Source organism: Rhododendron vialii, chromosome 13a, assembly GCF_030253575.1.
Source record: "Rhododendron vialii isolate Sample 1 chromosome 13a, ASM3025357v1".
Lineage (NCBI taxonomy): Eukaryota > Viridiplantae > Streptophyta > Magnoliopsida > Ericales > Ericaceae > Rhododendron > Rhododendron vialii.
The window spans coordinates 1,983,129-1,997,253 of record NC_080569.1 but is presented as its reverse complement, the minus strand read 5'-3'; the positions used below and the strand labels follow the sequence as shown (position 1 = coordinate 1,997,253).

The 14,125-nt window shown below is 39.3% G+C and overlaps 1 protein-coding gene across 2 annotated transcripts in view; it reads left to right on the top strand.

Moving 5' to 3' along the window:
• Positions 1-3,883: 3,883 nt before the first annotated feature.
• The window catches only part of LOC131315161 (disease resistance protein RPV1-like), a 40,872-nt gene continuing 30,630 nt past the window's right edge, over positions 3,884-14,125 (top strand). Inside the window, exons 1-4 of one of the 2 annotated variants that reach the window (XR_009196618.1) lie at positions 3,884-4,709; positions 5,771-6,875; positions 7,063-7,338; positions 7,577-9,318. Coding sequence is in view for 1 of the 2 variants with exons in the window: in XM_058344260.1 (XP_058200243.1) it covers positions 4,186-4,709; positions 5,771-6,875; positions 7,063-7,338; positions 7,577-9,106 (3,435 nt within the window). In the remaining variant the exon portion in view is untranslated. Of the gene's footprint in view, positions 4,710-5,770; positions 6,876-7,062; positions 7,339-7,576; positions 9,535-14,125 lie in introns of those variants that run through there. The other variant, XM_058344260.1, reaches the window with a different exon arrangement.

Sequence of the window (14,125 nt, the reverse complement as noted above, 5' to 3'; positions counted from 1 at the left end):
AAAGCAAATTATTTTTAAAGTTAACAATGTTGGTGTAAAAAATGGCTCACAATGATATAATCAAACTTAGCAACATTCTTATAAATAATCAAATTTTGGGCTTTGAATAACCAAAACTAGCAACCTTTTTCAATAATCAAAATTTGTGGATCAAACACCATATAAGTTAATTGGTTCCAAAATTGTTTACACGCATGTTTCAAATGGTATTTTCTTCTTCGCCTACTCTATATCTCATTCTCTTTACCCACAAACTGTTTCTCTTTCTTTCCCTCCAAAAGTGAAGCTTGTATCTTTCAATCATCTACAATTCAACTCATTGTTGCTGGATTAAGGTATTTCACTTTTTTTTTCCGTTTCTATTTTATTCTTTTTTCGTTCCTCTCCCTGTGGTTGAGTACATAAAGAATCTTGCATTTTTTTCCAAATTCAAGAGCACATATGATTTTTTTTTTTTTTTTAGTACATGATTTTTTTTCCAAATTCATAATATGAGGGATGAAAGTCACCAAATGTAATGGAGGGAAGTGATCAATGGTGGAAAACATAAGGAGATAGAGAGAGAGAGAGATTGTAGTGGACCCCTTATTTTGGTTATGGACTAGAAGTGACCATTGTAGACCTCAACATTGTTAAGCTTAGCAACCTCTTAAATGGATAATCAAAAGCTGATGTGTCAACTTTTGATTATACATTTTTAATTATACCACTGTGGATGGCCTAAGAGTAAGCCTTGGATAAGTTCAACCTTTCTGTAATGTACATTGCTTTATGCTTAAAGTGGATGAGATATATATGCACATTAGAGCATCTCCAACCGGAGCATGCCAAATTTGAGGTGGATGTTCAACGTAAACTTTTGACAGCTTCCTCCGTTCCAATCAAGCTGCATTTCCTTAGGTCAAGTCCACGTGTAATTGAAGCTTGCTCCAAACATGCCAATTTTGGCATCAAGCTAGTGGCATGCCAATTTTTGAATAACATAACCGTTTGAAAATTTTGGCTGTTTGAATTTGAGAAATTCCATTTGACATTAGGGTTGGAGAGAGATAACTTGATGTCAAATAAAAAGAATTAGGTATAAGGGTTGGAAATGAGGCTTTGATGTCAAATTGGAGATGCCACATAAGCCTTCAAAAAAAATTTGATATCTCCAATTTAAAGTCAAGGGTTAGAGATGTTCTTGCTCTCAAGTTGGCATGGTTTAAGGAAGACCATCCGAAAGAAGACTATTTGGGCCTTTCGGAGCAAGTCGTGGCCTATGCTGGAGGGCTTCCATAGTTCCATTAGCCCTTGATGTTTTCGTTTCGAGAGCATACCTTAATGGAAAAGTGCAATATCGAAATTGGAAAATTTTGGTAAATAAAGACAAAAATAAGTTAAACAGACAATTTTTTTTTTTGGAATATTTTTTTCATTATTCATAATTTTTTGAGTTTGGATCATAATTTTTTACTTATCTAATTCTTCTCGTCGAAATGAATTAATAATCCACACAAATTTGATGGAGTGCTACAAAATTAACAAATACAATTTTTTTAATAAAAAAATAATAATAATTCAAATGGCTTTTTAAATCTAACCACTCCTGAGTGCATCATAACTAGGTGATAGTACTGGTGGCGGATTTATGTGAGGACCAATGGGGCACATCCCCCACTATTTTTCTTTTCTTTCACACGTGTAAATTACTCTATGTTTTAGAAATGTTAGCACTGTACTTTCAAACAAGAAAAGATTATTGAGTGCTACTTGCCGCACTGCCACATGATATTTCAATACTCTTCTCCACAACATATTAGTGTGGAACTCAAGACCTTTTTTTTTTTTTTGAACGGCGAACTCAAGACTTGATATATGAGTCTCTCTTAAAATATGTGATAGAAAAAGGTTTTGGAAGGCCACGTAACAGTACCCGACGATCACTAAATTTTTAAATAATCACAAGCAGGCCTCTATTGACTAAACTTTTGCCTCCGTACTATTCCTACCACATAAACACGGATAATCATTATCTCGTCACAAAATGCATGTCAAGTAAGAATCTTTTTCACCTTCTCCCTTTTTCCTCTATTTATTTTCTTAAATCTATCAATAACTCCTCTCAATTCGTATTGTTGATGATTTGTATAGCACTAAAAACCAAAAAAAAAAAAAAAATCATATTTTTTCTTCGTAGCTACTTTAACAAAATATATGATACTAGTTAAAAAAAAACAATTTTTTCAATAAGGATCTTGAAGAAATAGTTCAAAAGAAACTTAAGTTGTGTTAGATTCTTGAAAATGAGATAGATATTTGTTTCCACCAGAAAATCGCATCAGTGGCCCACAGATTCAAATTTCTGGCTACACCGCTTGTGATGCCGGAAATTTCCACACAAAATTAAATGCGGTGTGATATTTCCCCTTCCCTGTCGAGCAACGTGTTTTTCCCTCTACCCCGACTACCAACAAAAAACAGTCAAACCCGGTTTTCCACTCTAGTCTGAACTCTGTGGTAGTCGTAATCTATACGCGTTTCTCCCAACAGCGCCACCACTGACCGTTATTACTGAGTCGTGTTTTGTACTCTCATTCTTATTGGTTGAAATGATGTGGACCCATCACAAAGTGATGTCATGCTTATCAAAACGTGTATTGCACGGTAAACATAACATCACTTTGTAATGGAGTCCACACTATTTCAATCAATAAAAGAGAGGGTAAAGAGGGTGAACAAAATTGCACTCGTTATTACTTCCTCCTCTCTTTCCTCTTTACTGTATCAGATGTTTCCCAAGACAAAAAACTCTTTGCTTTTAACTTCAACCACGGCTGCGATGGCGGGAAATACTTTCAATACTTTCTGCATATATGCATGATTTTGGGGTTCTACTTATTTGTTTTTCTCTGTACCAGCTGCTTGTAATTTGTTAGCGTGTCGAGAGCTTAATTTAGGGTTTTTCCCTCAACTTTTCTTGAATATATATGCAGATCTCTCTTATTCGCACACTTTTCTTTTTTGAAACGATTTGCACGGTGTGTTCTTGATGATGTTTTCTTCTATAAGTTCTTCATGGAAAGAAATCGCAGGCCTTTTATCATGAATTGAACGTAGGCTATGCTTTGAATAGTGAGATAGAGTATTGCTTTTAATCGTTGTTAATTGATTTGTCCCTTGAGAGAGAAAGAGAGATAGCTACATTGCAACACGATTAGTCTTTTTAGGATCGATCACTTACACGAACAAGTTCATGCGTACCTCAATTGATTCTTTGAACCAATCACACCCTCCATTAATATGAGACGGTCCATTTAAAGCCGTGACAAAGCTCGTATAGATTGCTTCTGCTAATAACACCTAGAACAACCTAAGACATAGGAGGAAGCAAATTCTCAAGTCCCAGGTTTTAACAACTTGGTCACATGTCTTTTTTTCCACGGAACTTGGTCAATGGTCACATGTCAAAGGAGTAGCTTTTGTCACCTAATTCTTATAATTTGGTCATATGGAATGGCGCGAGTTGAGAGAGAAGAATATCTTTTTGTGTGTGTGTGTTCTTTAACCAGATTTTCCCCCTTTCTTACACGGATACGATTGTTCAAACAAACTGGACTAGACCATGCATGCACCTTCCGGAATGCAATTTTTTTTTTTTTTTTTTATCGGTGGGATGCAATTGGAAAAAAAATCCGGTACACACCCGACATAACTAATTACGTTACACCTCTCAATGGTTTTGGGTTATACCTCTCGATGGTTAAGTTATGCCCCTCAATGGTCAAGTTATGCCTCTCAGTGGTAGGGGTGCATATGGTATGCATAGTTATACGCGTAGGTTATGCCTCTCAATGATTTTGGTTACGCCCCTATGTTATGTCTGTTATGCCTATGTTACGCCTCTTAATGGTTTGTTAGCTAAGAACAATTTTGCAAATAATCTTATAGGACTCGGCCAGTATGAGGCGCTCTCTCTCTCTCTGAGTGGGATAACGAAAATATCAAAAGAACCAATAGGTTATAAAAACCATAAAGTGTACAACCCTTCGTTCATGGTATAGAATGGTGAAAGGACAGAAGAATATCTTATTATCTATTCTTGAACCTTTTCTTTTTCCAGGATCTCCTATAACTAAACAATTCACGGTTCACCTAGAAAAGCCATAAAGTCTACAACCTTTCGTTCGACTTTGAGCTTTTTAAATGGCTTCTGCTTGGGCGCAAAAACCTCCTTCTTCTTCTTCCTTCCCTATCCCACCGCAACGCAGATACGATGTCTTCTTGAGTTTCAGCGGCATCGATACCCGCAACAACTTTACCAGCCATCTTCTAGCCGCTTTAGAGCGACACGGTTTTCATACGTTCAGAGACAACACAAAGCTCAATAGAGGAGAGGATATTGGTTACGAGCTACTGAAAGCAATTGAGGACTCAAGAATTTCACTTGTCGTTCTCTCGAGAAATTATGCCGCGTCAGGGTGGTGCCTTGATGAACTTGAGAAGATCATGGAGTGCTGGAAGACCTTGCAACACATTGTTTTTCCTATCTTCCATGGCGTTGGGCCAACAGATGTGCGAGCGCAAAAGGGGAGTCTTGCAGAAGCATTCGACAAACATGCAGAGCATTTTAAAGATCAGAGTCCAGGTAGCAAGGTGGAGAAGTGGAAAGAAGCGCTTACTCAGATTGCCAACTTATCAGGCTGGGACTTGCCAAAGTTGGACAACGGGTATTTTCCTCAACCTTTCTAATATGTTCATGAAAATAACCTAAAGTGGCACCGGTAACAGTCATTTTGATCGGTGTGCAAGTAGAATTCTACCTACAGTTACAGAGTTTCAATAGAGTCACCTATGCTGCTCTTGAAAATTGGTCAACACTGTCAAATTTCATATCATTCAGCACCAGATGAATGAATTTGCATAAAAGTTGTTGGAACATTTTCAAAATACTTGACGAATATTAAATGGGATTGCTTGTGAATCGTTTTAATCCTAAAGGTCTATATATTCAGGTTAGATGGATAGACATGATTATTAGATTTGAATCCAAAAGGTGTGTCCATTCAGGTTACATGAATATAAGTGACCACTGGATTTAAATGTTGTGATTGTTCGTGATGGTCACAGTGGTTTAAATAATTTGGTGTGACTAGGGGTAAGCGATCACAATCCTGTGCCGATATAGAGGCTAGGGGTTCCACCAATTGGGATAATAAGATAGATGAGAATTAGGAAGTTCTCTCAAGATTTCACTCCCTGGATTTACATCCTTTCCTGGCGGACTCGCAAAATCCAAAGGCATTCTAATCTCTCGTTGTTCATGCATGATGCAGTTAGACAACAATCCTCAAGACGGGGCTTCATTGTATCTTGGAGACGGCTTCGCGGTTCACCCAGTGCACACCAAATTCTCACGAATTGGGGGGCTAATATGGTCTTGAGGACAAAGTCTTTGACGTGCCTTGAAGCAACCATTTATCGTCTCCATTTATATCCTCTTCTGCAAGTTATACAGTATTTTCACCAACAATAGTTAAGTTTTCTTGATGGTTCAAAACATACCTGTGGAAAACCTTATTTTGCACTTTTAAGAAGCCAGAAGGAAGAAATTCTAAGTGAGAGTAAGCCTTTGACTTAGTTCAACCTTTCTGTTACATTTGTTCTATTATTTACGTTTGTAGGTCAGAGTCACGTTACATTAGCATGACTCGGTATGTAGTTATGTCTCTTCTAAATCTGCTAAAGGCTTAATTCTTTTTGTCTCTTCTATTATATGCGCAATTCACAGGGATGAAGCAAAGTTAATTCAAAAAATCGTTGAAGAGGTTGGAAATAGATTAGACATTGGACATCTAAATGTTGCAGACCACCAAGTTGGAATGGAGTCTCGTCTGCAAGAACTCAATGTTCTTTTGCGGATGGAATCTAGTAATACTCGCATTGTTGGAATATGGGGGATTGGTGGAATTGGTAAGACTACAATTGCTATGAAACAGTTTAATGTCATCCGACATATGTTTGAAGGTAGCAGTTTTCTTGCGAATGTTGCAGAAACTTCAAAGCAACCAAATGGTTTGGTTTGTTTACAAGAGCAACTTCTTTTAGATATATGTAGCAACGGAACCCATAATATAAGAAATTCCTATCAAGGAATTGCGGTTATAAAACAAAGAGCTTTCTGTCGAAAGGTTCTTCTCGTTCTTGATGATGTGGATAATGTCCAGCAATTGAAAGCATTAGCAATAGATCAAGATTCCTTCAGGTCTGGAACTGGAAGTAGGATTATCATAACAACAAGAGATGTGTCTTTGCTAAATTTGCTTAAAGTGGATGAGATATATGCAGCAAAGGAGTTAAATAGGAGTGAATCTCTTCAACTCTTAAGTTGGCATGCCTTTAAGGAAGACCATCCCAAAGGCAACTATTTGGACCTTTCGGATCAAGTCGTGGCCTATGCTGGAGGGATTCCATTAGCTCTTGAAGTTTTGGGCTCCTTTCTGTATGGCAAGAGCATACATGAATGGAAAAGTGCAATTTCAAAATTGAAAAAAATCCCTCCCGTAGATGTTCAAGCAAAACTTAAGATGAGTTTTGATTCTCTAAGTGATGAAGTGAAAGAGTTGTTCCTAGATATGGCATGTTTTTTTGCCAGAACATATGGTGTTTCTACGATCAAAATACTTGAGGGCTGTAATTTTTTCGCTGCAATTGGGATTCGGGTTCTGGCTGATCGGTGTCTCATAAAATATGGGCCCTGTAATGAGCTTTTGATGCATGATTTGATTAGAGGCATGGGCAGAGAAATTGTCCGACAAGAATCTGTTAAAGAGCCAGGGAGGCGTAGCAGATTGTGGTATAAAGAGGATGCCCTTGAAGTGTTGAGAGATGGAACGGTGAGGTCCATATTCCTGAACTTTTAATTCATATTTTCTGTTTATTTACTGCCAGAATTCCAAATGTGTATGCACGTTCTTAGTTCTCACGGTTAGTATTGATGGACTTAATCATAACTTCCTTCTTATCTTGTTTCCTCATTAAGGTAAATTTTGTTCCTCATGGTGCAATGGATTTTTGTATTAGGGAACTGAAGCGGTTGAAGGTCTCTTCCTAAACTTTGCTGAGCCGAATGACATCCAAGTGAATCCAAGGGCCTTTGAAAAGATGAACAGACTATGGCTACTTCATCTCAATTACGTTAACCTGAGCGTAGGTTATGAACATATCTCCAAAAGGTTACTATGGCTATGCTGGAATGGATTCCCGTTGAAATGTGTCCCATCAAAATTGTATATGGAGAATTTGGTTACTCTTGACTTGAGTCATAGTCGCCTAAAACAAGTATGGAAGGGAACCAAGGTAACAACATTCTTCTTCTCTCTCTTTCAATAACCCTCAGATTGTATACGATGTTAAAATTAGCGTTGCTATTACCTAGCTAGAATCCCTAACTTCTCAAAACTCAACCAATTAATACCAGCCCATGGACTTACGCACTCCAGCCCATCATGCCCTGCTCCATTATTTTTCTCACTCAAAACACTACTAGCATCGTATTTTACATGAAAATTAATGGTTCTTGTTTTCTTTTGGACAGATCTTGGGTAAACTGAAATTCCTTTACCTCAGTCATTGCTATTACCTAACTAGAACCCCTGACTTCTCTGGACTCAACAATCTTCAGGAACTGTTGCTTAATGATTGCATAAGGTTGGTAGAGGTTGACGATTCTATTAGATTTCTCAAAAAACTTGTTGTTCTAGATATGAAGAACTGTAAAACACTTCAGAAGCTTCCCTCAAGCATTTGGATGTTGAAAACTCTTGAAAATCTTGATCTCTCTGGCTGCTCCATGCTTGGAAAATATTCTGGAATCAAGCTATCTAAATCACTGTCCCCATTCCTCTCATCTTGGAATTTCAGAACAAAGAGAGTGGATTCTATTGGTTTGTCACTTTCCCCTGTACTTGGCTTAAGTTGCTTAAAAGAATTGAGAATGAAAAACTGCAATCTGTCATGTCTACCAAATGAAGTTGGGAATTTGATCTCATTGGAGACTTTGGATCTTGGCAGAAATAATTTGCGTACCTTACCGGATAGTATCTGTAACCTTACTCTCTTGAAGAAGTTGTATTTGTCACACTGTGATGTGTCGCATCTGCCCAGTGAAATCGGGAGGTTGGTCACCTTAGAGGCTTTGATTCTTGAAGGAAACAGTTTAGTTAACTTACCGGATAGCATCTGCAACCTTACTCGCTTAAAGAATTTGAATTTGTCACTCTGTGATGTGTCGCATCTGCCCAGCGAAATTGGGCGGTTGACCACATTGCAAAAGTTGATTCTTGGAGGAAACAATTTACTTACCTTGCCGGATAGTATTTGTAGCCTTGCTTGCTTGGAAGTGTTGTCGTTGCCACACTGTAATGTGTCACATCTGCCCGATGGAATTGGAATGTTGAGCTCGTTAAAGTGGTTTGATCTTAGAAGTAACAATGTTAGTATCCTACCAAATAGTTTCAGTGACCTTGCTAGCTTGGAAATACTCTACTTGAGTAATTGTGGAAGGCTCCAATCACTTCCAAAGCCTCCAGCAAGTTTACACCATGTGGCTACAAGCAACTGCACATTAATACCTACCGAATTCAACTGGCCACCTGGGTCGTGCATGCCTCGGGAATGGTCAATGCATAGAATGAATGTTGTGTATCTTCCTGGGGATGAGGTTCCCAATTGGTTCCCGTACCAGTATACAGGGTCAAAATTATCTCTTGTGGTACCACCTCTGGTGACTCGGAGAATAATTGGCTGGTCTTTGTGCATAGTTTTCAGGACTCACAAAAAATCTGGTCAAAGGTTTTATATGTATATTGTCAGTAAGAAAACTGAAGGCTTGCGAAATGAAAACAAGTTCAAAACTGGGGTAACATACCAAGATGAAGACCGAATGAAACTCATGTATTTCCCATCAATTGTCACAGGAATCCATTTGTTTAGCGGGGATGAATTAGAGATTGAGATAAGTCCAGATGACCAGGAGAAGACAGTGTCGTGGTTGACGGTGAAGAAGTGTGGGATTAAACTCGTTTACGAGGACGATGTAGGCATTACAGAGATGAAAGTTTTGTAACATTGATCCAGTACACTACTTGGCACCTCTTATTAGTATGTTATTCTCGAAGACGAGGTTTGTAGGTATAGACATTACTGGATGTAATTTCTCCTTTCTTAGAGACTGATTTTGGAATTCTACAAATTTTTGTTGGTAAGACTCTGTTTTGACTTAGGGTGTCGAAGATTCTTTAATTCGAGGAAGATACTTCTGGAAAGTTCCACCATCAGGTACTTCCTATCTTTTGGACCATACAAACCAAATGTTAAGAAGTTCATATAGTCACTTTTGTGCCCATTATTTATATATTTTGGACGGCATCCTGGGCTGTTGCTTTTTGGTTTCTTGTTACGTTTAAATTTTCTTCTTCCCTTGAGATAAACAGAGGACATAGGAGCAATTAAGCAGTTTTCTCCACCGGATTTATAACTTAGCTTTGATTTATAAACACCGGACTTAGCTTTGATTTTTAACTTTCCTCTTTCTGAAAAAAAAGGCTCCAACTGGCATTCCTCTTGTCTATTTCAAATCTCTATTTCAAATACTGAGAGAAAAAAAGGCTCCAACTGGCATTCCTCTTTGCCCTGAATGTCTATTTCAAATCTCATCTTTTTCTTGTTTCTCTGAATGCCCATTGCAGTGTGGAAAAGACTTTTGAAGGCTCAGGCATTAGGTACTTCCAATATAAGTATGCTATAGAACTTGGACTGAAATTCATAGTCAATGTTTCATGTATAATGTATGCACATCGATTTGCCTGCATAATTTTGTGTGTACTTTTTGTTTCTCATTACCTTGGGATTGTGCTTGACATTGAATTGTAGTTGTACAGTAAGGGTGAATGTTATAGGATGTTATTCGCTTGGTCTGAGTTGCAAATAGCTTCAGCGATAATTCAAAGCGATAACTTTGCAAAAAAGGAACTGAGATTAAGACATCCATACAGCAGAGAGGCTTGCGGAAGATTATAGATGTAGGGAGAGATAAAACCGAGGAAGTACTCAAATAGTTCATCTTTCTTTTATTTCTCTGCCTCACATGTTTCGATGCTCTTGCAAATTAAACATTCTTTTACAGTTCTCGAAGGACTTCGTGTCAGATTTTTCCATCACAATAGTCAGTCAAGTGAATGGGAAGAATTTAGTGGTCAGAATAGTTTATTTGTCACGCCCTGGGTTTTCAACATATTAATAATAGTATTTCTAATAAAAGTCCTTCGCAATAGTACGGCATAATATCCCAAAATATTTCCCATCACTCAAACAAGAGTACAAACAAGTCCAAAGTTTACAATAATGGCGCACCGGCCTCAAATTCCATAGTTAAATAAAAGATGGCAAGTTTAGAGATTACAAATTTTCAAGTCAAAAGATTAGCTCAAGATTACAATTACATCTCTCAAAAGAATTTTACAAAGATGTCAAAGTAATTCTTCCATGTTAGCTTTCAAAATGATGAAATCAAATGCATGGCAAGCACTCCACATCAATGCCCTCGAGGTGTACCTGAAAATAATAATAGATTGAGCTACACTAGCCCAGTAGAGAAATCTTTGCTCAAACTATATGCATATGAGGTAGATAATGCACCGAGATGAACATTTAAGAAACAAAGTATCGGATAGCATGGGAGGATACAATCGGACACCAATGTCGTACCGAAAATCCAAGACTCAAAGATTACTTTGCTGTCGTTAGCTAATCCATCTAATCAATCTATCCATCATTTATCACATTTCCCCTTTGTATTTATTCGAAGTTTCATTCCGTACACTCCTACATTAAGTGCCTTGCATTCCGGGTCTTAAGGACCCCGTACATCTCCCATTGATCTCCAATATGAACTCAAGTAGCCTTTCCTCCATTAACATGCCGAATAGTGAGCTAAGGAATTTTTCGGGTCTTAGGGCCCCATATACCCACAATACATTTCTGGGTGCTCGTGACCCCGTACATCCATTTTACATTCCGGGTGCTCGTGACCCCGTACATGTGACCCCGTACATCTGTTTTATATTCCGGGTGCTCGTGACCCCGTACATCTGTTTTAAGTTCCGGGTATCAAGACCCCGTATGCCAAATCCGATTCATTTGTATTGTATTCCGCCATAAGTGTTTTTAGGACTCTCGTTTGCAAAACGCAATTAATAAGGGACATTGATGTTTAGTAAATGGTTCACTCCTAGCTCGCATTTCCATTCCAATCCCAAACTCGTTATCTAAACCCATTCCTTGCACTATATGGCATCACGTGTCAACTTATCATTTTACGCTCATGATTTATTCACCATTTTACTCAACCATCAACCTTATCTTCACATATGCTATTTACGAGACCATATTATTCATAAGAAACGTACCACAATGCTCTTATAACAACCCGAATGCATAAAACAAAGAACGAGTATCATATTCATTTAGTTTAACACTTTTCTTTATCATAACGAGAGCCAAGAAGGGTGGGGACAAACAACGAATCGTTAGAACACGAGCAACAAGGTTTAGAGATGACTAGAATGTGATTGGATAGTGTTAGAGGCGATCGGGAGTCAATACCATCGACGAATGATCAATAGAGTTCAATAACAGTTTTCTGAGTCATTGGTACCAATACCTCAAAAAGTAGGTATTGGTACCAAACCAATCCAGAGAGCAATCCGAGACCAAGGTATTGGTACCTCAAAAAGTAGGTATTGATATCACTGCCCCACAGTGGGCAATTTGCAGAAAATTCAAGAACGAGCATAACTTCGAAATCCAACCAACTAAAGCACAAATTTGGCACACAATCAACCCATAAACATGTAGAGAGAGTAAGAATTCCCTACCTCGATTACCGAAGCCGAACCCAAAGAGATCAATCGAGCCCTAGAGCCTCAGACCTCGAAATCAAGCAAGAATACTCCTCTCCGAGCTTGCTCCAACGAAACCCAAGGTCGAAAGGCCGTGAGGATGATGATTTGGTGAAGGATCTTGGTGGGTTTTGAACTTGGAGTGGAGTTTTTGAGTGAGAGGATGAGAGAGAGAGGAGAGAGCCGATAGAGAGAGAGAGAGAGGCGTGAGAGATGAGAGAGAGTGAGATGGGGGATTTTGATCATATACACACACCCATCTATATATACTAGCACCCAATCAAATTACACTCGCACTCACTCAACTTTACAATATTATCACATTGGCCCCAAATCAAATAAATTCAACAAATCTCATATTTTTTTCTCAATTTCGAATATCTAATAAACCTCTAAATACTTTCTGAAATTACGGGTCCTTACATTATTCATATGATTGTCATTCAAAAAAAAGGCAAAAGGAAGCATATTATTGAAGATCATAGCTACAACAATCACTGAACACCGGGCTCTCCATCATTGACTCTAAGAATGGTGTTGTTTCTTGTGTTGCCTTTCTGGTCTTGTCTTTTCAGGTCTTGAAGGAGGTTTGCATTCTTGTGGAGCTTAATTCTTTTTCAGATCGGTGGAGCTTATTCCTCCGCGGCCAAAACTCCATCCAAGTGTTGAACCAATCCATCCCTGCATGCTGCTATCAGCTGGGGCTCTGGATCTTTAATGCTTTACTGTAGAGCCTCAAATGACTTTGTTTTGTATGCTCCTTTATTTCAAGCCTTCTCGTTTTCTTTCCTTTGCTTTTGCATAACAAACCTGTTTAACTCTTTATGCTTCTTGTGTTCATAAAATAATGTGCCACCAAATTTTGTACTCAATATTATAGATTCGTTGTATCCTTGTGTCTTCAATGAATTGAATCGCTAAGTCATCTCTCTATTTTCTGTTTTACGTTAGTAGTATGTTATTTGTACCCTCCAAATCCTTTTCTTTATTTATTTTGAGGTATGTTTTTTTTTTATCAGTAAAAGATGAAATTTTATTAAAAATGGGGAAAAGGGGAAGGGAATCCAACAAAAAGTTGGATGAACACCACAAGAGCAGGCCCGAAACATCCAAGGGTCTATAGGGTCCACAATGATAAGAACAATAAAGCCCAACCCATACCCAAAATGAACAACGAAAAACCTGCACACCCAAACCCGGCCCAACCCCGGGCCGGCCCACCTAAACCAGCCCGCAAACCCTAACCACTTGCCACCATCACCGTACAAAACACCGGAAAACAACCTCGCCGTTAAGCCGAGCCGACCTCTCCCAGATGTAGAGGCCGGCGGCTAGATCCGGCCTACGAAAATGAGAACCAAAGCAATCATGGTCATAGGACAACAGACCACCACCACAACTGACAAAACCAACGAAACCCTAGCCTCACGATCTTCAATAGCAGCAACAGCAATCTAGCACGACGAACTGACAGCCCCACGCCCGATTGAGAACTCCGAAAAGCTGCCGGCCAGACTTCGGCACACAAAGACGACAAGTGATCCCAGCCATGGGGGCCGCATCCACCTCACCAACACCGGATTGGAACCATCACCGATCAACATCGCCATCTTCTCCGATCGTTTTTTAAAATATGACAAGAAACCTGCAAAAAAAAATATTAATACAGATCCAAACCCCAGCCACCACTTCACACTGCCGCCGACCTCCAATCCCCGGCACACCACACGAGCATAGAACCAAATCCACCAGATCCAAAACAGAGCTTCATCGCAAGATAGTCAACATCGCCGGAAACCTGATGAAAACCGCCATCATCGGAAAACCTACAACTGTCACTCCAACGCCGACGAAAACCGCCATCACTGGAAGACCGAGATCTGTGTCACTCCAACGCCGAAAACGTGGGCCACCAACGCTGTTAGGCCGAACAGAAACTCACCCAGGAATGAGCTGGTTTGAGACCATGCGATCTACACCCCCAATGGCCTCGTGACCACACCTTGCCATTAGGCCTAACCGATTCCACCAAGTGTGTGAACCGGCACCGGCGGCGGATCGACGGCCAAAGACCAACGAAGCCAAGGGAGGCGAGGAAAGAAAGGAGACAGGGAAAGAGAAGCAGCCACTAGAGCCGAACCGCAAGGACTAAGGGAAGGGAAAAGAGAGATCTGGGGGGAGGAAGG